Source organism: Lolium rigidum, chromosome 7 (genome assembly GCF_022539505.1).
Source record: "Lolium rigidum isolate FL_2022 chromosome 7, APGP_CSIRO_Lrig_0.1, whole genome shotgun sequence".
Classification (NCBI taxonomy): domain Eukaryota; kingdom Viridiplantae; phylum Streptophyta; class Magnoliopsida; order Poales; family Poaceae; genus Lolium; species Lolium rigidum.
In genome coordinates this window covers 107,437,198-107,461,618 of record NC_061514.1, presented here as the reverse complement: position 1 = coordinate 107,461,618, position 24,421 = coordinate 107,437,198, and the positions used below count along the sequence as shown (strand labels likewise).

The 24,421-nt window shown below is 46.0% G+C and overlaps 2 protein-coding genes across 2 annotated transcripts; both read right to left on the bottom strand.

The window, feature by feature from the left end:
* Nucleotides 1-1,454: 1,454 nt before the first annotated feature.
* Nucleotides 1,455-2,471, bottom strand: LOC124670413 (probable long-chain-alcohol O-fatty-acyltransferase 4). Its single transcript, XM_047206922.1, has one exon. The coding sequence runs from the start codon at nt 2,469-2,471 to the stop codon at nt 1,455-1,457; it is 1,017 nt and encodes a 338-aa protein (XP_047062878.1).
* A 15,275-nt stretch (nt 2,472-17,746) lies between these two features.
* On the bottom strand, nt 17,747-21,332 carry LOC124671810 (peptide methionine sulfoxide reductase A2-1-like; the record flags this gene model as incomplete). Its single annotated transcript, XM_047208136.1, has 2 exons — nt 17,747-18,267; nt 20,895-21,332. Coding segments are annotated over 2 exons (675 nt in total), but the record flags the coding sequence as incomplete, so codon positions are not given.
* Nucleotides 21,333-24,421: the final 3,089 nt, after the last annotated feature.

The following is a 24,421-nucleotide window of genomic DNA, read 5'->3' as shown; positions in this document are numbered from 1 at the left end:
GCATGTTGTTGTTTCCTTTTCCCTTATGAAAAAGGAAGATGTAGAGTATCTTCGTCTACTCCCCCGTGGCACGAAGCAGTGATGGTGCTCCAAGTGGTTTGTCCCTGGTAGCGGCGGCGCTGGCTGAGACGATGAGTGGTCTATGTCTCTCTCTGGACTTGATTGCTTTTTCCAAATTTGCTACAGGGTACTTTATGTAAAACTCTAGGTCGTAGTTGCTATTTTATTTTCTTAAGGGAACTCAATGTAAATTGTACGACACAACTCTGGCTCCTTTGGGATCTCCCTTGTTCAAAAAACCTAGCAGATACCCTAGGATGGTTCTGCCAATAGCGATGAAGGCACCACTACGCCATTGTCAATGATGGATTTGATGAAGAAGATAGATAAGGATAAGGTGAAAGATGCACAGGAGAAAACATAGGAAATTGAAAGGTGTTGTTGGTAGAAAGGATGCCATCACGGATGATGATGACCTATAGGTAGCTGGATTCTGGAACATGGTATCGAATTGGCTACGGAAGATGAAAAAAAAAACACAATAGAAGATAAAGATGGCCACATCCCGCGACAGGGCGGAGGGGGCGCTGGGCGGAGACATATCCTCGTGCCTCCGACTCCGGTTCTGCTTGAGGGGGATGAAGACGGCGAGGTTTCGCTCCTCTGTTCCTTCACATGTTTCTTCTGCTGAATTCTCTATCTCTCTTTGAACTACACACTGCTTGATCCTATCCGTTCTAACAAAACAAACACGTGGTGAAATCCACTTCCAAATAATTGAGACAAAAATAAAAAAGAAACAAGTTCAATGAGCTTACACCCAAAACCCAAAAAAAGCCAACCCGCGGGCCTGAACAGAGAACGAATGACAATGACATTTGAGTCTCCCACCCGAATCTTAAAAAAAGATGGGCGGACAAAAAAACGTCTCGTCGACAAATTACAAATCAGCTAGCTATGAATTAGCAGAAATGTATAATTAAATATTCTTTTTGGTGGTGTGCGAGATTATCAACGCAACAGAATGCGTACACTCTGCCTTGGTCACCTCTATGTGCATGTACGATTCGACCTCTATTATGGATTGACAAAACATACTGTTACCTGATTGTTAAATAATCGTTTGTATATGTAGTTTATATTTAAAAAAAAGTATTCGTAGCTGCTTGCCAAACAAGTGCTTTCCTACCTAGTGTTATACTTCCTTCGATCCATATAATAAATCAGTACATTTTTGAAAAACTTAGACTAAGTAAAGTTTAATCCAATTTATGTAATTTAACTTTTAGAAAGAACATAAATCTTAGTATTTATTGAAACCCAGGTAGTACTAACAGTCATCGCTGGTCAGTGTGGTGCCCACGCCAATTCACCGAGAAATGATCTGTCTGGATTCTCGGTCGCGCCAGGACTCAGGCGTGACGCACAGGCCGTCCGCACTACGAGCGACCGGTTCAGGCCGGCCGGACGAAGCCGGCCGCCCAGGCTCCGGCGTCCCGCAGGAACGCGATGGCCGCCTCGCACTCGGCGATGACCACCTTGTCGGCCCCGGGCCTGGTGATGGGCGGGAAGAAGAGCCAGAACGCCGTCACCATGACGAACGCCAGCACCAGCGGGGTCGCCAGCAGCGGCGGCGGGCGCCACCACTTGTCGTGCCTCGCCCACCACGCCTCCGCCACCGCGCACGCCCCGTGCAGCGCGAAGAAGGCGGTGGCCTCCCCGGTGGGCGGCCGCAGCGTGATGTAGAAGAACATGAGCTCGTGCACGAGGCCCGAGACGAGGAACGTCGCGAGCACCCCCGCGGGCGCGCTGCCGAGCCACGCGCGCACGGGGCGGTACACGCAGGGCCGGAGAATCGCGGGCACGGACAGGTTCCACCGCCGTCCCCAGAAGTCCCGCAGCGAGGCGGAGAGGTACGGCCGGTCGAACTGCGGCTCCAGATCCAGGCCCAGCACGGCGCGCGCCGCCGCCGCCATGGACGCCAGCACGAGCTCCAGGGCGAGGTAGACGTGGAACGCGTAGAGGGTGAGCAGGAGGTACTGGTTCATCGCCTCCTTGTACCGGTACAGGGATACGATGACCGCGAGCAGCGCGGCCATGACGGCGGAGGAGATGAGGCCGAGGCCAGACGGTGAGGTTTGGGCGGGCTTGTCGGCGCGGAGACGGACGGGGCCGGACGCGACGGCGACGAAGGCGGGGAGCGGGAGGGACGGGTGGAGGGGTCCCTGGCCCGCGGCGAGGAGGAGGAGCTTGGACTCGGCGAGCCAGGCGAGGAAGAAGCCGGAGATGGCGCGCGGATGGATGGCGTGGAAGGCGAGGGGGAGGAAGGGGAGGACGGCGAGCACCGGGAGGAACGCGGCGAGGCGGGGGAGCCCCGGGCGGAGGCGCTGCGCCGCGAAGCGGACGTAGCACATGGCCGCGGTGACCACGGTCGAGACCAACGCCAGGCTTCGCAGGTCGCCGCCAGCCATTCTCGCGGGTCGTCGACCGAAATCTAGAGGTGCAGAGATGTGCGGGGATCTAGGGGCGCGCAGGAGATGGGGAATTTTGTGGTGGTGTTCTTCTAGTCAACTGTCCGAGGGGATTGACTCCTTTGCCTGCAACGCTGTCACTGTCAGAACTCGCTGATAGCTTCATCAAGGACTAGCCACCCTTGTCGAGGTATTGCTTGACCGCGGGACAGAACCTCGTCGGCGGGCGGAGCTCCGTGCCTCCGTCACGATCATGGTCCTTCCGCTCACTCCTTCTCCGCCGTGCTCCCAAATTCCAAGAATCTTTGCATCAGGCTAATTTGGAACAAAGTACGGACGCCACATAAACTCACTTCTATAAACGGACACAGACACACCCTGCCTTATAAGACCATGTACTATGTGTAGCCGATTCCTGGAAAAAGATTGTCAGATAACGTTTTCCTACTATGTATGAACCGCATCATGCAGTACCAATGGGGCCTAGTACAAATAAAAGAACCATTACTTTTTCCTGCATTTCCTACCACTTCCTGTGAGCAGCCTTCTTTCCATCCCTTTGTCTCAGCAAATGAATCATTGTTTTATCAGTATGAACCGAACCAACTTGTTGGTTCGCTTGTTGTGTCAGAAGCAATAAGTCGATGCTCCACTATGTGTGGAACCGATTCCAAAGCCTCTATGAATCGCTTTTAGAGCACATAGTATATGGTCTAACCACCTTCGAGAGAGACTGAGTCAACAAACTGATGATCCAGCAGATCTTGAGACTGACGAAATCATCACAACCGTTTCGTTATCAACGGGAACGTTATCTCCCACTGAAAGAATATTTTACCTCTATGAGACACAAAAGTATTAAACCTGAGATTAGAACTCTCGTAGGCTAAGGTGACACTGTCTTGCTAGACATCCAACCACGTATTGTTAACATGTCAAACCATGTCAAGGTACGAACGAGCTCTACCGGGTTATTATGGGCACGGTTAGCGCACGACCCCGCGTCTCCATGTGTGGACCCCTTTCTTCTCTCCCCTAATTAATAACTTGGCCACGTTTTTCTCTTTCCCTCGCATTATCTCTTCCACCATGAATCTTCTCATTTCTTTCTCGTGAGAGAGAGAGACTGTAACCAGAGTTTGAAGCGAAGGCCGACATACTGATTTCTTTTTCTTCAAAAAATGGTACTTCCTCTGGTTTTAAATAATTTTAAAAAAATAGATGTATCTATAAGCTAAAATATATCTAGATACATTTATCTTTTATCAATTATTTTGAACCGGAGGAAGTATGTCTTCTCTTTGGAATTGGTACATTAGTGCCCGTGGTATACCATAGCTAGCTGTAGCGAGTAACATTTTTGCTCGACTTTTGGCTACTCATGTGTTTTTTAATTCATCAACACTCGAATTTTGTTCATTTGTATATATGGGCAATGGATTGGGGCAACTTAATAAGTTGTGTAAATTCTTTGTGTGGCACAAATTACAACATATTTACACTAGTACCATGGTGTGTTTGGTAGCCTGCATGCAAATCTTTGCCCATGTTATGCAACATGTTTTGGAAAAAAACATTCATTGAATCATGTTATGCAACATGTTTGGTAGCCCGCATGAAAGGTGGTCGCATGGGTCTCTCTTTTCGTTCTTCTAGTGCAAAAATACCTTGTTTGACTGCCCACAAGAGACCTGTCCCGGTCACCTTGTGCAAAATTTTGGAGAGTTTGTCAGGTCTTACCATACAACTACATCCGATCATACTGAAAATCTAGTATAACATGAAGGGTTGTGTCTTGTGCCCTGCTCGATCATATTCTCCTAGGTGATTTCACTGTGAAATTGCCAGGTCTATCTATGGATTTCCAGTGGTGCCTATGTTTGCAGTCACTAGCAAGTGTGTGTGCGCCTTGCTAATGCACTTCCAGAGCTTAATCCTTTGGTGCATATTCTATTCTAGTGTTCTACTTTAGTTAAGGCTCTATCATAAGGGCTTCACCTAAACCTTTGAAGACTGGGCACTTCTTATGCCTGATGGTGATGCAAAGCTTATGACCCTCCTTGTTTGCCCTTCTCCTCCAGCTCCTTGCTTGGTCTTTCTCTCTCACATTTCTATGTATGTGTCTATGTGTGTCTTTCTAGTCGAAGCTAGTGGTGTGTTGTGAGTTATGGGGTGTGAGTGCTAGGCTATTTATGGGTTGGGTCATGGATTGTGCGTGTGATGCGTGTAACATACGGTGACTCACCACTCCTCTGAGTTGTTTTATGTGCCAAGGAAGATGGATTATGTGGTCAATTGACTCAAAACTTGGAATTCTAGTGACCTGACTATTTAGGCATGTCGGTTTGGTATGTTGTCTTCTTGCCAATTTTGGATAGTACTGATGTCTACGGGTGCTTCTATTCTTGTAGACAGTGTTGGGCCTCCAAGAGCAGAGGTTTGTAGAACAGCAGCAAGTTTTCCCTTAAGTGGATCACCCAAGGTTTATCGAACTCAGGGAGGAAGAGGTCAAAGATATCCCTCTCAAGCAACCCTGCAATCACGATACAAGAAGTCTCTTGTGTCCCCAACACACCTAATACACTTGTCGGATGTATAGGTGCACTAGTTCGGCGAAGAGACAAGTGAAATACAAGTAGTATAGATGTATATGAGTGGTAATAGCAATCTGAATAAAATATGGCAGCAAGTAAACATGCAACGAACGGTAAATGAGCGGTGTTTGCGTATTGGAAACAAGGCCTAGGGATCATACTTTCACTAGTGGACACTCTCAACATTGATCGCATAATAAATAATAACTTCTCTCATTTGTGCTACATATACTCTTGTTTGATAATGAACACCATTCCTTGCGTAGGATTACACGAACCCTCAATGCCGGAGTTAACAAGCTCCACAACATTCGATATTCATGTTTAAGTAACCTTAGAGCATAATAGATCTTTGCAAAATAGACCGAGTACTAACATAGCATACACACTTGTCACCTTTACACTATGAAGGGGGAATAAATCACATCAATACTATCATAGCGATAATCAACTCCATAACCTACAAGAGATTATGATCATAATCTACGACAAGAACTACACGATGCACACCTTGTCACCATTACACCATGCGGGAGGAATAGACTACTTTAATAACATCACATGAGTAGCACATAGACTAGTAGCGATACAAAGCACATTGCAATCATAAAGGGATATAAATAAGCACTTCACTATGCCATTCATAACGAGTGAATAAGTATTCTGTGAAATATAGCCTAAGAGACCCACACGGTGCACACACTCGTCACCTTTACACACGTGGGGCAAGGAGTCTCCGGAGATCACATAAGTAAAACCCACTTGACTAGCATAATGACATCTAGATTACAAGCATCATCATATGAATCTCAATCATGTAAGGCAGCTCATGAGATTATTGTATTGAAGTACATAGGAGAGAGATGAACCACATAGCTACCGTACAGCCCTTAGCCTCGATGGAGAACTACTCCCTCCTCATGGGAGACAGCAGCGGTGATGAAGATGGCGGTGGTGTTGATGGAGGAGCCTACCGGGGGCACTTCCCCGTCCCGACGGCGTGCCGGAACAGAGACTCCTGTCCCCCAGATCTTGGCTTTGCGATGGCGGCGGCTCTGGAAGGTTTCGCGTACCGTGGCTTATTCGTATCGTGTTTTAGGTCAGGGACCTTTATATAGGCGAAGAGGCGGCGTCAGAAGGTCAACGGGGCCACCAGACAACAGGCCGGCACGCCCCCCCCTCTGGCCGCGCCGCCATCGTGTGTGGGGCCCCTGTGTCCCCCCTCTGGTCCCTCTCGGGTGTTCTGGAAGCTTCCGGTGAAAATAGGGTACTGGACGTTGATTTCGTCCGATTCCGAGAGTATTTCCTTACTAGGATTTCTGAAACCAAAAACAGCAGAAAACAGGAACTGGCACTTCGGCATCTCGTCAATAGGTTAGTTCCGGAAAACGCATCAAAATGATATAAAGTGTGAACAAAACATGTAGGTATTGTCATAAAACAAGCATGGAACATCAGAAATTATAGATAAGTTTGAGACGTATCAGCATCCCCAAGCTTAGTTCCTACTCGTCCTCGAGTAGGTAAACGATAACAAGAATAATTTACGAGGTGACATGCTACCATCATAATCTTGATCAACATTATTGTAAAGCATATGACATGAATGGAGTGATTCAAAGCAATATCTATAGTTTGCTAACAAATAGATGACATATAGCAAAACTTTTTATGAATAGTACTTTCAAGACAAGCATCAAAAAGTCTTGCATAAGAGTTAACTCATAAAACAATAAATTCAAAGTAAAGGCATCGAAGCAACACAAAGGAAGATATAAGTTCAGCAGTTGCTTTCAACTTTCAACATGCATATCTCATGGATAATTGTCAACATAGAGTAATATGATGAATGCAAATAAGCAAGTATGTAAGAATCAGTGCACAGTTGACACAAGTGTTTGCTTCTAAGATGGAAGGAAATAGGTAAACTGACTCAACATAAAAGTAAAAGAATGGCCCTTCGCGAGAGGAAGCGAGGATAAAATCATGTGCTAGAGCTTTTCAAGTTTTGAAATCATATAGAGAGCATAAAAGTAAAGTTTTGAGAGGTGTTTGTTGTTGTCAACGAATGGTAGTGGGTACTCTAACTACCTCGCCAACTAGACTTTCAAGAGCGGCTCCCATGAAGGACGTTATCTCTACCAGCAAGGTAGATCATCCCTCTTCTCTTTTATTTACACATGTACTTTAGTTTTATTTATTAGATGACACTCCCCCAACCTTTTGCTTACACAAGCCATGGCTAACCGAATCCTCGGGTGCCTTCCAACATTCACATACCATGGAGGAGTGTCTATTTGCAAATTTAAGTTGCTTACTGATAAATCAGAGCAAAACATGTGAAGAGAATTATTAATGCAAGTTAATTAATTGAGGCTGGAAACCCCATTGCCAGCTCCTTTTGCAAAATTATCGGATAAGCGGATGAGCCACTAGTCCATTGTGAAAGTCTGTCAGAAGTAAATGACAAGATCGAAAGATAAAACACCACATACTTCCTCATGAGCTATAAAACATTGACAAAAATAAGAGATAATAGCTTTTGAAATGTTTAAAGGTAGCACATAAAGTATTTACTTGGAATGGCAGGAAATACCACATAGTAGGTAGATATGGTGGACACAAATGGCATAGGTTTTTTGCTCAAGGTGTTTGGATGCACGAGAAGTATTCCCTCTCAGTACAAGGCTCTGGCTAGCAAGGTTGTTTGAAGCAAACACAAGTATGAACCGGTACAGCAAAACTTACATAAGAACGTATTGCAAGCATTATAAGACTCTACATTGTCTTCCTTGTTGCTCAAACACTTTTACTAGAAAATATCTAGACCTTAGAGAGACCAATCATGCAAACCAAATTTCAACAAGCTCTACAGTAGTTCTCCACTACTAGATTTAACTACATGATGCAAGAGCTTAAACATGATTTATGAGAGCTCAAAACAATTGCCAAGTATCAAATTATTCAAGACCATATGAAGCATTTTCTGATTCCAACCAAATAGCAACAAGTGAAGCGATCAACTTTCGCCCTTGAACATTAGAAGCATGAATGAAGAACACTACTGTTCATATAAAAAAGCGGAGCGTGTCTCTCTCCCACACAAGGATGAACTTATTCAGAGAATGAAAATAACAAAACGAAAATAAAAGCACACAGACGCTCCAAGTAAAGTACATAAGATGTGACTGAATAAAAATATAGTTTCACTAGAAGAAACCTGATAAGTTGTCGATGAAGAAGGGGATGCCTTGGGCATCCCCAAGCTTAGATGCTTGAGTCTTCTTAAAATATGCAGGGATGAACCACGGGGGCATCCCCAAGCTTAGACCTTTCACTCTTCTCGATCACATTATATCACCCTCTTCTATTGACCCTTGAAAACTTCTGCCACACCAAACTTCGAGCAAACTCATTAGAGGGTTAGTGCACAATCAAAAATTCACATGTTCAGAGGTGACACAATCATTCTTAACACTTCTGGACATTGCACAAAACTTCTGAAAGTTAATGGAACAAAGAAACTCATTCAACTTAACAAAAGCGGCAATGTGAAATAAAAGGCAGAATCTGTCAAAAACAGAACAGTCCGTAAAGACGAACTTGAAAGGGGCACTTAACTTGATCAAACGGAAAAACTCAAAACTAATGAAAGTTGCGTACATATCTGAGGATCACACACGTAAATTTGCAGATTTTTTTGATTTTTTTACAGAGACTTCTGCTCAAATTCGTGACAGACAGCAAATCTGTTTCTGCGCAGCAACCCGAATCTAGCATCAACTTTACCATAGAGACTTTACTTGGCACAAAAACATGATAAGGAGAGGTTGCTACAGTAGTAAACAACTTCCAAGACTCAACAAAACAAAAATTGCTGTAGTAAAATAAACACATGGGTTATCTCCCAAGAAGTTCTTTCTTTATAGCCATTAAGATGGGCTCAGCGAGTTTTAATGATGCACTCGCAAGAAATAGTATTTGAAGCAAAAGAGAGCATCAAGAGGCAAATTCAAAACACATTTAAGTCTAACATGCTTCCTATGCATAGGAATCTTGTAAATAAATAAGTTCATGAAGATTATAGTGGCAAGCATAGGAAGACAAAACAAGTGTAGCTTCAAAAATTTCAGCACATAGAGAGGTGTTTTAGTAACATGAAAATTTCTACAACCATATTTTCCTCTCTCATAATAACTTTCAGTAGCATCATGAGCAAACTCAACAATATAACTATCACATAAAGCATTCTTATCATGAGTCTCATGCATAAAATTATTACTCTCCACATAAGCATAATCAATTTTATTAGTTGTAGTGGGAGCAAATTCAGCAAAGTAGCTATCATTATTATTCTCATCATCAAATATAGGAGGCAAAGTATCATCAAAGAAAATTTTCTCCTCAATGCTTGGGGGACTAAAAATATCATGCTCATCAAAACCAGCTTCCCCAAGCTTAGAATTTTCCATATCATTAACAACAATGGTGTTCAAAGCGTTCATACTAATATCATTGTTACCAGCATGCAAATAAGATTCCATAGGTTTTTTAATTTTCGCAGCAAACAATCCATGTCTTAACTCAGGAAATAGAATAAGAAGCTCACTGTTGCTTTCCATTATGCCTAACTAGTGTAAACAAGAAACCAAAAGATGCAATTGCAGGATCTAAAGGAAATATCTTCGAGTACTTACAACGGCGCCGGAAAATAGCTTAGTAGCCGAGATCCGGAGTGTGAGTACCTTTTACCTTTCCTCCCGGCAACGGCGCCAGAAAATAGCTTGATGTCTACGGGTGCTTCTATTCTTGTAGACAGTGTTGGGCCTCCAAGAGCAGAGGTTTGTAGAACAGCAGCAAGTTTTCCCTTAAGTGGATCACCCAAGGTTTATCGAACTCAGGGAGGAAGAGGTCAAAGATATCCCTCTCAAGCAACCCTGCAATCACGATACAAGAAGTCTCTTGTGTCCCCAACACACCTAATACACTTGTCAGATGTATAGGTGCACTAGTTCGGCGAAGAGATAGTGAAATACAAGTAGTATAGATGTATATGAGTGGTAATAGCAATCTGAATAAAATATGGCAGCAAGTAAACATGCAACAGAACGGTAAATAAGCGGTGTTTGCAGTATTGGAAACAAGGCCTAGGGATCATACTTTCACTAGTGGACACTCTCAACATTGATCGCATAATAAATAATAACTTCTCTCATTTGTGCTACATATACTCTTGTTTGATAATGAACACCATTCCTTGCGTAGGATTACACGAACCCTCAATGCCGGAGTTAACAAGCTCCACAACATTCGATATTCATGTTTAAGTAACCTTAGAGCATAATAGATCTTTGCAAAATAGACCGAGTACTAACATAGCATACACACTCGTCACCTTTACACTATGAAGGGGAATAAATCACATCAATACTATCATAGCGATAATCAACTCCATAACCTACAAGAGATTATGATCATAATCTACGACAAGAACTACACGATGCACACACTCGTCACCATTACACCATGCGGGAGGAATAGACTACTTTAATAACATCACATGAGTAGCACATAGACTAGTAGCGATACAAAGCACATTGCAATCATAAAGGGATATAAATAAGCACTTCACTATGCCATTCATAACGGTGAATAAGTATTCCGTGAAATATAGCCTAAGAGACCCACACGGTGCACACACTTGTCACCTTTACACACGTGGGGCAAGGAGTCTCCGGAGATCACATAAGTAAAACCCACTTGACTAGCATAATGACATCTAGATTACAAGCATCATCATATGAATCTCAATCATGTAAGGCAGCTCATGAGATTATTGTATTGAAGTACATAGGAGAGAGATGAACCACATAGCTACCGGTACAACCCTTAGCCTCGATGGAGAACTACTCCCTCCTCATGGGAGACAGCAGCGGTGATGAAGATGGCGGTGGTGTTGATGGAGGAGCCTTCTGGGGGCACTTCCCCGTCCCGGCGGCGTGCCGGAACAGAGACTCCTGTCCCCCAGATCTTGGCTTTGCGATGGCGGCGGCTCTGGAAGGTTTCGCGTACCGTGGCTTATTCGTATCGTGTTTTAGGTAAGGGACCTTTATATAGGCGAAGAGGCGGCGTCAGAAGGTCAACGGGGCCACCAGACAACAGGCCGGCGCCCCCCCCTCTGGCCGCGCCGCCATAGTGTCTGGGGCCCCTGTGGCCCCCCTCTGGTCCCTCTCGGGTGTTCTGGAAGCTTCCGGTGAAAATAGGGTATTGGGCATTGATTTTGTCCGATTCCGAGAATATTTCCTTACTAGGATTTCTGAAACCAAAAACAGCAGAAAACGGGAACTGGCACTTCGGCATCTCGTCAATAGGTTAGTTCTAGAAAACGCATCAAAACGATATAAAGTGTGAACAAAACATGTAGGTATTGTCATAAAACAAGCATGGAACATCAGAAATTATAGATACGTTTGAGACGTATCAAGTACCAATAAGCTTTTCTAGTTCGGATTTATTTATATCAATTCCTATAATTATTACTAGAGTTTCTGTGTTTTAGTTGGTTCGTATTATAATTGCAGAAACTTTCAGTTGTTGACCTTGGATAGGCTTAGTTTCTAGTGCTTGTTAGGTTGGATTTCTACTTTTATTGGTTTTTGATTTTTTGTGGATCTAAATTCAAGTGAGGTATTGGCCTATTGTTTCTATCAGATTTGATTTAGTTCATTTGATCCATTAGAATATTCCCCATTGGGTTTCCTGGAATTTCTCGTTCTAGAGTTTATTGTTCTAGTGTTGTTGTGTGTTGCTACATGTTACTGTTGGATTTCCTGCACTTGGATACTTATATAGATTCTATTGTTGTGTGTTCCTACATGTTACTAGAGTTTCTATGTTTGAGTTGGTTCATTTTATAATTGCAAGCATTCAGTTGTTGATCTTGGATAGGTTTAGTTTCTAGGGCTTATTAGGTTGGATTTCACTACTCGACCTATGGCTATTCCAAACATTGGTTTATGCCATGTTGGTTACTATTTTTGTTCTTGTTCTGTTATTTCCATTTTAATGGATTATGATCTGCTATCCTTGGTTTGAATCCTCACTTAGAGTTCCAGGGACTATTTCCTAGAATTTTTATTGGATTCTATATTAAAATGGAATCATCATAGGGTAAATCCAAAATTTTAATCATCTATTGTGGTCCTAGTATTTGTGCAGGTTAAGTGTTTATCGAGTGATGATCAATAATCTGTGAAAGATATGGTTTCCTGGTGGTGGTGATCAAGTGATTGTGGTGTTGATCAAGAACTTGTGATGGAAATGGTGTTAAACAAATGACAGTGGTTAATGTGATGCTTGTGATAGTTTGGTGATGATGAAGTGATGGTGACGATCAAGAAGCAATAGTAGATCTAGGCTAGATAGTTCTTAGGGTTTTAGGGTTTTTCTATTTTCTAGTTTGTATAGGTTAATTTTATGTTCCGTTAATTTCTAGTCAATCCAGTTTGTAAATGACTTTGTAATGGTTTAGAGATTAATAAAGAATGTGTTTGTGATCGTTTTGATTCAAAGTTTGTATTTTTATTGATTTTTATTTATTTAGTTATGAAAATCTGGCCCATATTATTATTTAAACACAAATTTTTAAATTTGAATTTTATTTTGCATTTATTGTATGAAGATAATTGACTTCAAGTTTGAGACTATATAAGTTTTTTTTGAGATGGTTATTTAGGAGTATTTGACTCAAAGACTTAGGTTTTTGATTCAAATAATTTGAATTCAAATTTGACTAAAGTCAAACCACTATTTTGAATTCAAAACTTGGAAATGTGTTTGTTTAGGTTAAGTTGTTATCTCACAATGTTTTTAACATTCAAAACAAACAATTTAGGTGTTGGAGTCTTAGTTTACCCACATTTTGAAATGTTGAAAGGTCATGTCAAGATTTGAATTTAAATTCTAGTGCATGACTTGGGTTAACTTCGACACTAGAATTCAAATTTGATCACTTTGATTCTTAGAGATAAAATTTCAAAATTTTCCCGTATGTTAGAGATGCATGCTTTGCAAATGCACAAATTTGACATTTCCCCTTCCGGAGGTCCTATTTTTCGCGTATTACACATGCTCCCCACTGCAATCTATGCATAACCTATCAATCCTGAAACCTTCACAGTGCAGCGCTATGAAAGTCCAGAAGAGGAGCCGGACGAGTAGTGGCTGCGGCATCTTTAGATTTTGCAACCTGACTTGGGAAGAATAGCACATGAGGAAGCAAAACAATTGTGAGTATACTACTTTCTTATCTACTATGAATTTCTTGTCTTCATGTGTCACTGAGTAGCTAATTGTTTCACTTATTCTCTCATAAGTTGAATAGTTCCTTCCTGTTGTTATTTGATTAACGGATCGGTAAAATAGAGTAACTAAATAGTTACTCGGTTATCTTCTATTGGAGAAATTATATGTACTATTTTATTTTGTTTATTTATTATCAGTCATGCATAATTAATTAAGACCTTGATGGTTTATATGATAGATCCAGTAGCAATCTAACATTTGAGTTCACTATGATATATTACACGGTACATTCTTTGAAAAATATGATAATAGTTATGTTCAAGCAACATTCAAAATGTTGGTAATATATGTGGTGAAAAAGGTGGATTGGGTAAAATTTGAGTCATGATTCTTATAGTTCAAACCTCACAATTCTTACAACTTGAAATGACTAGCCTTAATTTTTGTATTACAATTTTGTTTCTTCTCTACTATGTTATTCCAATCTCATGACATGCCATCCAATACTGTTTGTAAAATTTTGTGTTATTTGCTAAATGAAGTTTGATATTTATCTCGCCAAAGTGCACGAGATCACTATAAAATTGATATCATGGGAGACATATACTAATGCAGTTTGAAGTCGGTATTCCTGGCATTGTCTTAATTTGCCACATGATCATGATAGTACGGTTTGTACTTTTTAATTATTATAGTTTACATCTGAATTATTACTTAATTCGGTTTGTAAATTCATTGTTGTAGGCCTTGGTTAGACGAAACAAAGAGAAACTTAAATAGCTCGGTCTTGCTGCACATGCGTTGTCCGTTGTCAAGAATGTTAATAGCTTGTTCTGCAGCCTGCAGTTCGCACCTTATAATGTTTGAAAGCTTGTTAACACTAAGTAAGGCAGGACAATCCTATACATTCATGCTATATATATTTGTATTGGTAGGATACACTGTTTCCTTCCAACATCTTAAACAAAGTATTATTTACACTAAGAAGTGTAATTATTTACCATAACTTATTTTTAGTATCATTCAATTGGAAATATAGACGGGTGCGGCAACGGCAACGCACACTTTCATGATCTAGTTCTAGCAGCAGGGTACTGATGTCTAGTTGCAACATTGGGTGCATTGTAATTGAGCTGCAGTTTCTTCTGATCCTAACATTTTTATTTTGTTCTACATTGTATGGCCCATGATCCTAACCCTCTCTTGGGAAGCACTCCATCCAGCGCTATTGTTTTGAAGAAAAATAAAAAAACACAGGTTGTTAAGATCATCAGTCCAACTTACCTTCCTCCACTAGTGTTGCCAAAAAAAAACGAAACCATTCAGAAGAACTGCATGTGATATATAAAGATGTGTGATATATAAAGAGAAAGATAAGGCCATCGAATAGCCAGTAGTACAAAAATATACAACCTGAAAATACACCAAACAGTCAAGTTCTATGACCAGCGGCCGCAATAAAAAAAGGGAACATACGAGAAAAAGGAAAAGAGAACGCTTAAGCCCGTCGGCTTGCAGGTTTGGATGACCTCCGCTTTCCGCCGCCCATAAGTTTGCTTCGGTGTTGATTTGATCGATGATCTCGGCTATATTTTTCTAGACGTTTTCAAAAACCCGATTGTTCCTTTCCCGTTAGATCGACCAAGTGTTGTCAACATCTCTCCATGACGAACATAATGAACTGAAGGGATTAGCAAGACAAGGCATAATAAACTGTCAAGAGCATCAAGCTATTGATTTCTTTAGCTGCATGTGTGCATCAAATAGGTTAACAACTATCAACAACACATATGTGCACAAACAAGCAGACTAGCGGGAAAACGTTTCGCTCGGCCCCCGCGTTGCTCCGCTCTCGGGCGACACAGGCGGCGGCGGAAACCCTAGCTAGCAGCCCTTCCCATTTGTCCCCCTTCTCCCTCGCCGCTGCTGAGAGGAGCTCGCCGGCAAAGCCCGCGCGCGGCTGCCAAGGACCGCGGCGGCGGGGACCTCGCTGCTCCCGCTCGTCGAGTAGAGCTCTGGCATGGAGGTGGCAACCTCGGGTGGTGTAGGCGGCGCCGCCGCCGGCAAGGGCGTTCGCTGGTGCTAAGGGCCGTCCCCCTCGGCCGCGTGGGTGGCGTGGGGGCAGAAGCTACTGGTCGTGTGGTGGAGGCAGCCCCGGCCTCTTCCTCAGATCTGAAGATGGTGGTTACTCTCTGCGTTTTTCCTGCCCCGATGTTGCTCGATCCCGGCGGTCTCACCGGTGCTTGAGCCTTGGTGGTGGTGGGGATGGAGGCTCTGACCGGGGGAAACCCTTGACCGGCAGTGGTGTTCACGATGTCGATGACGCGGTGCATTGTTCCCCTTCTTGGAGGCGACGTTGAGGTATATCTTCCTCCCCTCCCACTCCCTTCCTCCCGGGTGAAAACTCAAATCCCTTGGATTGGGTGGCGGCGGCGTGCTGGCGTCATTTTTCCTCCTTGGAGGCGTCGCTTTGGGACGGAGTGGTGGTGGTGGAGCAGCGCGTTGCGCGGGGCTGCTGGTGGCGGCATTTCTGTTGAGGCAACGAGGCATCGTGTTCGGTCGGCGTCTTCGACCTGTTGTGCTCCTTGTCCATGCGTGGTCCTTGTCCGCCGGTGGTGCGGTGCCCTCGAGCCTAGGCGAGAGGGGATAGGGATCCCCTCTTCGGCGGCAGGGCCTTGCTGGCGTGAGGCAGAGGCTTGAGGTTGTGCCTTTCATTGACGTTGTTGCCATTCCCCTTGCCGTATCTTCTTTCAGCGATATCAGTCTAAAGCTTGCATCTTGATGTGTGGTTAGTGCGGCGGTCGATGATGGTCCGCGGTCTCGCTTGGTGCGGTGTTCTCGCATGTTCTTGCCCTGGGTAAGCTATCATGTGCGCCTTTCGTGCTCTTTGGGGAGTTTCTCTGCCTCGCGACGGTGCAGTGCCCTTCGATCCTGGGCGAGAAGGTAGGGGTCTTCTTCGGAGGTGGAGGCGGATGTCTCTGCATCGACAGCAAGCCAGGTGGTGACGAAGGTTAGAGCTTTCTCCGATGGTGATCTCGGCGAGTCTTCTCCAAGGCTCTGATCGTGCAGACGGATAAGGGCATCTCCAACCAGGCTACCCAAACGGACAAACGGACATCAGATTGGTCCGTTTGGGTAAAAACTGCTCCCAACGGGCCGACCCAAATTAAAAACGGACAGCTGCCGCGTCCGGAACGACCCAAAGCCGGACCAAATTTCCGTGGCTTTTGGGGCGAGCCGGACAAGCGCGTGCGTCCGTTTTCATCCGCACATGTCCGTTCATGGCCCATTTGTCAGTGACAAAAAAGTCCCCATATCATCTCTCTCCTCTATCTCTCTCTGTTGATTGGAGCTCGCCTAGCTAACCTTCGTCGTCGCTCTCGCCTGGAGACTCCCGGCTCCGCCGCCTCCTCTTTTTTTCATTCCAAGTAGAAGTCGCCGGAGCCGCAATGGTCGTGGTGCCGCTGGAGCGGGCGCGGAGGTCGCCGGGGCAAGCTGGGTGTGGTAGGGCGGGGCAACCCGGGCGTCGGCAGCAGGGGGTGTAGCGGGCCGGAGCTGTCCGTGCGGTGGCGGAGCCGGCCGCGCGAGGCACAGGCGGGGGCGCCGCCGGCCGCGTCGGCCACGCGCGGGCACGGGCGAGCCCTAGGCACGGCGGCCACGGGAGAGCTCCTTCAAGCCCCGGGCAGGGCGGCCACGGGCGAGCCCCGGCGCACGGCGGCGGCCACGGGAGAGCCCCGTCAAACCCCGGGCACGGCGACCTCCGGCGTGGCGCGCACGGCGGCCACGGGAGAGCCCCGTCGAGCCCCTCCACGGCGCAGATGAAGCTCCAGGTGAGCGCCGCTCTCGGCACGCGCGGGCACGGGCACATCTGGACGCGGGGAAGGAGGGCGGCCGCTCACCGGCGTGCAGCGCTCTCCCAACAGCCGCACGACGACGCTGGGGGCGGCCTGGACCTCCGGCGTGGCGTGGCGCGGCGACCTCCGGGGTGGCGTGCCGAGCGCGACCTCCGGCGTGCCAACTAGTACTACTAGAGGAAGAAGGAGGAGAAATAATTATTTGGGTCAGAGGGTTGGGCGTTCAGTGCGATCCAAACGGATTCACGGACCGAAACGTTGTCCGCGTGTCCGCGCGACGACCCAAACAACCCGAAACGGACGTCCGTTTGGATCGCGCGGTTGGAGATGCCCTAAGGGCCTCGTCCAAGATGTGTTTCTTGTAATGTTTTCTTGTTGTGTGCATTGCCTGTAAGCTGAACTCTCACCATTGTTGTACTCTGCCATATGTGGCTTTATTAAGTTAAAGCTGGACCTAAGGGCCTTACCTCTAAAACAAGCAGACTAGCCATCTAATTGACTCGATGGCAGGTAGAGAGTGGAGACACCATACAAAATCACGTTCATGTGTAGATAGTACTGTAGTAGTAGTACTCCATAGGACCTTTAGACCGCAATTAAGGTCGAGGATAGTAACGGATCATGTCGAAAACAAAAACAAAGTACCGGACAACAGCTACACAAATTGCATATGTTTATTTATTCCAACGCAAACATAGTAAATTATACTGTATTTAGTGCTGGTCCAATACAATCACGCAGATGCTGTCCATATATCAAACACAATGGAACTCGCGAGCGGCGGATCGGAGTCGATCGCGATGAGGCTCAGCCGTAGCAGCGGATGGGGTCGGAGCAGCGCTTCTTGGCGGACTGGCCGCCCTTCTCGAGGTACTGCTGGTGGTAGTCCTCTGCTGGGTAGAACTTCCTCGCCGGCAGCAGCTCGGTCACGATCTTCTCCTTCCACTCCCGCTGCTTCTGCTCCAGCGACTCCCGCGCCTGCGTCTCCTGCTCCGCCGTGTAGTAGTAGATGCCTGATCGGTACTGCGTGCCGACGTCGTTGCCCTGAAGTACACATTGCAGCCAGGGATCAGTCAGACCGATTGACCGAAGCTCAACTAGTTTATGAGAGGTGTGGCCATCTAAAGACGACGTGCTAACCGCGACTTTTGAAGCCAATATGTATGGCGTATGTGATGTCGTAATCGCCTAGCCAACTTAGTGTCTACTATGGGCATGTTTAAAGAAATTTATAGAATTCTTATATGTACTCCCTCTAATCTAAATTAATTGATTTAACTTTGTCTAGATATGAGACGTTTATTGACTAGATACATATGTATCTAGACATGTTGAGTCAATTAATATAAAGCTGGGGGCGGCGGCGATGGTGGTCGCGGCGGGCGACCTCCGGCGTCCCGGAGCGCGGCTGCTGGCGGCGGCGTGGCGGGCCCGATCTGGGCTCGGCTTGGGCCGGGCGGGCCGCGGCCGATGCGGACGCTGGGAGGCTGCCTGGGCGCCTGGCGGCCGGTTCTGGGGCAGGAGGTGGCGGCCGGGGCGTCGGTGCTACGTGTGGGATGCGGAGGAGCTGGAGGCTGGAGCGGTGGAGCATGGCTCGCTGGTTGGGGGAGGTCGTGCTGCTCCTCTGTTCGGCATGCTCCAGGGGCGAGGAGGCTGGGGCGGCGGCCCCAGGGCTGCGGCTTGGGCGCAGCCTGGCATGGCATTTGCTGCAGCTCGAGGTGTTGCGATGGATGCGGCATGCAGTGAAGCTCGGTGGTCGACGGCATGGTCGGGCTGCACCTTGCGGCTCCCAAAGCTTCGTGGTCGGGTTGAACTCCGGGTGAAAACCCTGCACCGACTTGGTCGCTGCCAATGACGGCGGCGCCTTCGGGCGTCGCTTTCCTTCTTGTTGGCGTCGTTGTGGAGTTTCGACCTTGACCGACGCGAGTGGCTTCAAGTTCTCCGGGTGAAAACCTAAGCTCCTTCGGGAGCGGGCGGCGGTGGCGGACGCGCCACTACCTTGTTGGAGGCGTCGCCTTGGAGCTCTTGGCTTTTGCGGTGCGATGGGTTGGCGGCGGTGGGGGCACTTGACTATGTGGTCGCGGGCAGCGGATGCCGGGGCAGCGGCCCCGGATGGTGGTGGCACTTCGAGGTGGCGGCCTCGATCTCCTTTGCAGTTGCAGCGGTCTTATGGGGCGAGGTCATGGCACTGCTTGGCTCTGGGTGGCGATCCTGGTGCTGCGTGGGCGGCAAGGTCGTCGACCCGGCTGGTTCGTCTTCGGGCTATGCGAAGGTCGTCCTGGTTGCTACGTCGGGGCGGCGGCCCCGAAAGCATGGTGCTTGGGTGGCGACTTGGATATCTGTATGGACAGCGAGTTTGTCGACCCGTCTGGTTCGTCTTCGGGCAATGCGAAGGTTGTTCTGGATGGTACGTCGGGGCGGCGGCCCCGGAGCTAGAGGTGTGTCTGTTGCGTTGGTAGCCTGCGTTGTGTGGATGACGGGACTCCTCGCTTGTGCGGTTTTTCGTCTCGGTTTTCCTTATAAACCGGGCAATGTATGGTTTTTGGACCCGGTTTCCCTTATAAACTGGGTCATTCTGTGCATAGCACTCTATCTATCTAATCGGACGGCAGATTCGACTGCCTTTTCCTCAAAAAAAAAATTAATATAAATTGGGGAAGTATAATTTTTCTATAGAGGCCATTTGACTCAAAGGATTGAACCCTCTAATATTTTTAAGAATTGCTTTCTTATACTACAATTCAATAAGATTTCTATCAAGAGCTTAGACCTCTTGAAAAGTTTCATGTGTGTTTATGACAACCACGACATGTACTCAATATCCATATTTCCTCCATCTATACAAGAATGTCTCAATTTTATCTAAATTTAAATGTATCTACACATTAGAACATGTCTAGATACATGCGCATATTGTAACTAGGTTAAGACATCCTTTTGTGGATGGAGCGAGTATTATTCTTTTCCTATAGTGCAATCAAACGACTTCGGCAACACCAATTAATTTATTTGTTTTTTTTCTATATCTGTAGGACTTTACATGCCATGACATATTGTTCATGCGTTTTTTCTATTCCTGCGCTTTTATAATCCTTTGAATCAAACAAGTCTTACATGTTGAATGAATTTGTAACAAATCATAGTTATTCATTAATATTCATAGGACCTTTTATTATTCCCTCTGTCCTACGAAACATGTCGAATGTTTATCAAAATTTAATTATATCGAGATACTAAATACTAATAGATACATCTAAATTTTGACCAAACATTCGATATGTTGTCTAGATACATTTAAATTTTAACAAACCTTTGACATGTTTCCTGGGATGGCGGGAGCAGCTCCTATTCGACTAGAAGTTCCTTTGAAGGAGGCAGTAGTATAATGATAGATCGCTATGAGATCACCACATGAGCTCTTTTCTGTTTAAGACTGAAATCCGCTATTGTTTTTTATGTTGCTCTAAAAATCCACTTACTGTTAAAATATTTTGTTTTTGGACAAAATAAACGGCATATAACTGCTGGCAACAAAAAACAAGTGGTGCCAAACTTGCGCATGACAAGTCAGCCCCCAAGACCCGTTCCAGGTTCAATGAACCTTGGGACGCCGGCCGGCCACAAGATCGGCGCGGCCGTCGCACGGAAATTCCCCGGCGAGGATGACGTACCTGTCTGTTGAGCGTGGTGGGGTTGTGCTTGGCCCAGAAGACGTCGAGGAGAACGGCGTAGGGGATCTCCTTGGGGTCGTAGTGCACGCGCACCACCTCGGAGTGGCCGGTGCCGCCGCCGCAGACGTCGCGGTAGGTGGGCGCGTCGACGTGCCCCTGCGAGTAGCCCACCTCCGTGCGCGCCACGCCGGGGAGCCGCTGGAACGCCAGCTCCACGCTCCAGAAGCACCCCGCCCCGAACTGCGCCAGCTCCAGGCCCTCGCCGGCAGGGGCGTCAGTGTCCGGCCCGGCCGCGGGGTTCGACATGGCGGCGACGGTCACCGATCGATCTGTTGGTGGTGGAGGGGTGGACTTGTCGTGCGGTGATCGACCGGGCCGGCCTTCAACTTCAGATTTTATAAGCCTGGTCAATTCGCGTTTCCTTTTATTTCTCCGGGATTATTCGGGGGCGGTGAGGTGTGGCCACTTGATCCAGAGAAACTGATGAATGGTGCGAATCCGTCGTTAAATGCACTCCACGCGCTATCGTCTCATTTAGGAGCATTATTATGTGACTTCAATTTTCCAACTCAATTGTTTGACTGGTTTCAAAATATTTTGCATATTAGGGGCCCTTTGGATTGCAAGATTTTCAAAGGAATTTTGAAGGAATCCATAGATTCCTTTTCCTAAGGAAGCACTTTGGATCAGCTGTGTTGGATCCAAATGACAATTCTTGCAGCTTTTCTATGTTTTGTACCTGTAATCCTATCAGATTATTGTGTTATTCCTATTCACATGTTTTGTAATCCTTTGATGCAAAGAGCCCTTAGTTCTTTTAACCAATTTTTTTGGAGAAAGATTAGTACTTATGTGTTAATCAAATGTAAAAAAAAAAACCGTTGCTACTTCTCCCGTCCCATGAAGGTTGTTTAAGATTTGTCAAAATCTAAAAATATATAAACGCTAAATAGCATGTAGATACATCTAAATTTTGATAAATCTCAGATAATCTTGTAGGGATGAAGGGAGTATATACTAATAAGTAATTTTTGAGTTAGACTTAATGCGGATATTTTTCGAGGCTTCCACTCAAGTGTATCACACTCCTCCTTCTGACCATCCATACAAGGCAAGTGTCAAACTCAATACATCTGGTCCGGACATGGCCCTCCTTCCGAAAATAGATCATATAGTTTTTTGTTGAAGTCAAACTATTTGAAGGTATAGATAAAACCATAAAAATGTACAATACCAAATGCATTTTATGTAATAACGTGTGTGGATCATGTGCTAGAGTGCTTCACATGCGCTCATGTCATCGGGCATGAGATACAATTAAATGGTTTTATAGAGTACGAGACGTGTGTTGCACGTGCACACTTACTAGTATTAAGGATGGCAATGAGTAGGATATGGAGAGGGTAAAGCAATACCATACCCATGCACATCTAGGGGTATATATGATGCCCCCCCACGGAGGCCTCACAGCGATTTGAACTTCTGGTCCCTCAGATCTTTCCATCAGTGCATCTTGTCCGTTCATTCTTTTCACTGCGCGGTATAAAAGAATCAGGGCACGCGGCGAAAACCCTAGCCGCCAGCCCCCAATCCCGTCGCCCGGTTCCTCCTCCCCAATCCCGTCGCACGCCCCATCCCAATCCCCTCACCTCCTCCCCAATCCTTGCTAGCCAGAGAGAAGAGCGGCGGCGCCTGCGCTCGCTGGCCGCGGAAGAGCGCCGGCTGGCCTGCCTTCGAGCGGCTGATACGTCCAAAACGTATCTACTTTCCCGAACACTTTTGCTATTGTTTTGCCTCTAATTTGTGTATTTTGGATACAACTAACACGGACTAACGCTGTTTTCAGCAGAATTGCTCGGTGTCTCGTTTTTGTGCGGAAATCCAACTTTCGGGAAAATCCTCGGAATTTCTTCGGATGGCCCTATTTTACCAAAATATCGACGGAGCCGGAAGGGCAAAGGAGGTGGAGGCCCGAGGGCCCCACACCACATGGCGGCGCGGCCCGGGGGGCCCGCGCGGCCATGTGGTCGCCGCCCCTCGGCCGGCCTCCAACGCCCCTTCGGACTACTTATTGGTTTCGACCCGAAAACGCACGGGGAGAAGTCGACATCGCCGAAACCCTCCGGAGAGCCGCCACATCGCGAAACTCCGTCGCGGGAGCCGAAGTCTCCGTTCTGGCACTCCGCCGGGACGGGGAATTGGAGGAGATCTTCACCGCCATCACCGCCAACGCCTCTCCATCAACCAGCAATGTTTCCCCCATCCATGTGTGAGTAATTCCCCCGCTGTAGGCTGAAGGGGATGGTAGGGATTGGATGAGATTGGTCATGTAATAGTCATAAGATTGTTAGGGCATAGTGCCTAGTATCCGTAGATGTCACTTTTATGATATTGTTGCAACTTGTTATGCTTAATGCTTGTCACTAGGGCCCGAGTGCCATGATCTCAGATCTGAACATGTTATTTATTCATGAAGATATTCGTTGTTTATGATCTTACCCGCAAGTTGTATACACATGTCGCTGTCCGGAACCAATGGCCCCGAAGTGACGAAATCGGGACAACCGGAGGGATGGTAGTGATGTGAGGATCACATGTGTTCACGGAGTGTTAATGCTTTGCTCCGGTACTCTATTAAAAGGAGTACCTTAATATCCAGATAGTTTCCCTAGAGGCCCGGCTGCCACCGGCTGGTAGGACGGAAGATGTTGTGCAAGTTTCTCATTGCGAGCACGTACGACTAAATATGGAACACATGCCTATTGATTGATTAGTACTTGGATACCGTTTTATTATTATCTGCAAATGCCCCTGCTTTGATTGTTACATGAGTTTCTCTCATCCATGCAACGCCCGTTAAATCCGTCCCTGTGCCTACAGTATTTTAATCATGCTGTTTACTATAATCACTACTGCTGTCTTTATTTCACCGCTGCTGTTATTTCACTATTTCCACTGCCATAAAACTGTTACTACTCGATAAACTCTTGCGAGCAAGTCTGTTTCCAGGTGCAGCTGAATTGACAACTCCGCTGTTAAGGCTTACAAGTATTCTTTGTCTCCCCTTGTGTCGAATCAATAAATTGGGTAATACTTCCCTCGAAGACTGTTGCGATCCCCTATACTTGTGGGTTATCAAGACTATTTTCTGGCGCCGTTGCCGGGGAGCATAGCTTTATTTGGAAGTTCACTTGGATTGATATTGTTCGCTGCAAATTCTCCATCATGGGTAAACCTCGCTATACTAAGATCGCCATATTACCATCCACTACAAGAAAAGGTACAACTCGAGTACCTCTCGCTGCTCTTGATTCACCATCCGTGATTGATAAACTTGTTTCACCGCCACATGCTTCGCGTGCTGGTACTTCTGCTGAATCTGAAAATTCTCATAATATTGATAATGTTTCTGTTGTGCTTGATGATAGTGGTTCATTGGGATCTTTTCTAGATGCTACAATTGCTAAGTCTAGACAAATTGAAAATACTGAAACTCCTAATGAAAATGTTGCTACACCTGTTAATTC

Coding starts and splice junctions, on each gene's coding strand:
- LOC124670413 (XM_047206922.1), bottom strand. CDS start 2,471: ATGGCTGGCGGCGACCTGCGAAGCCTGGCGTTGGTCTCGACCGTGGTC.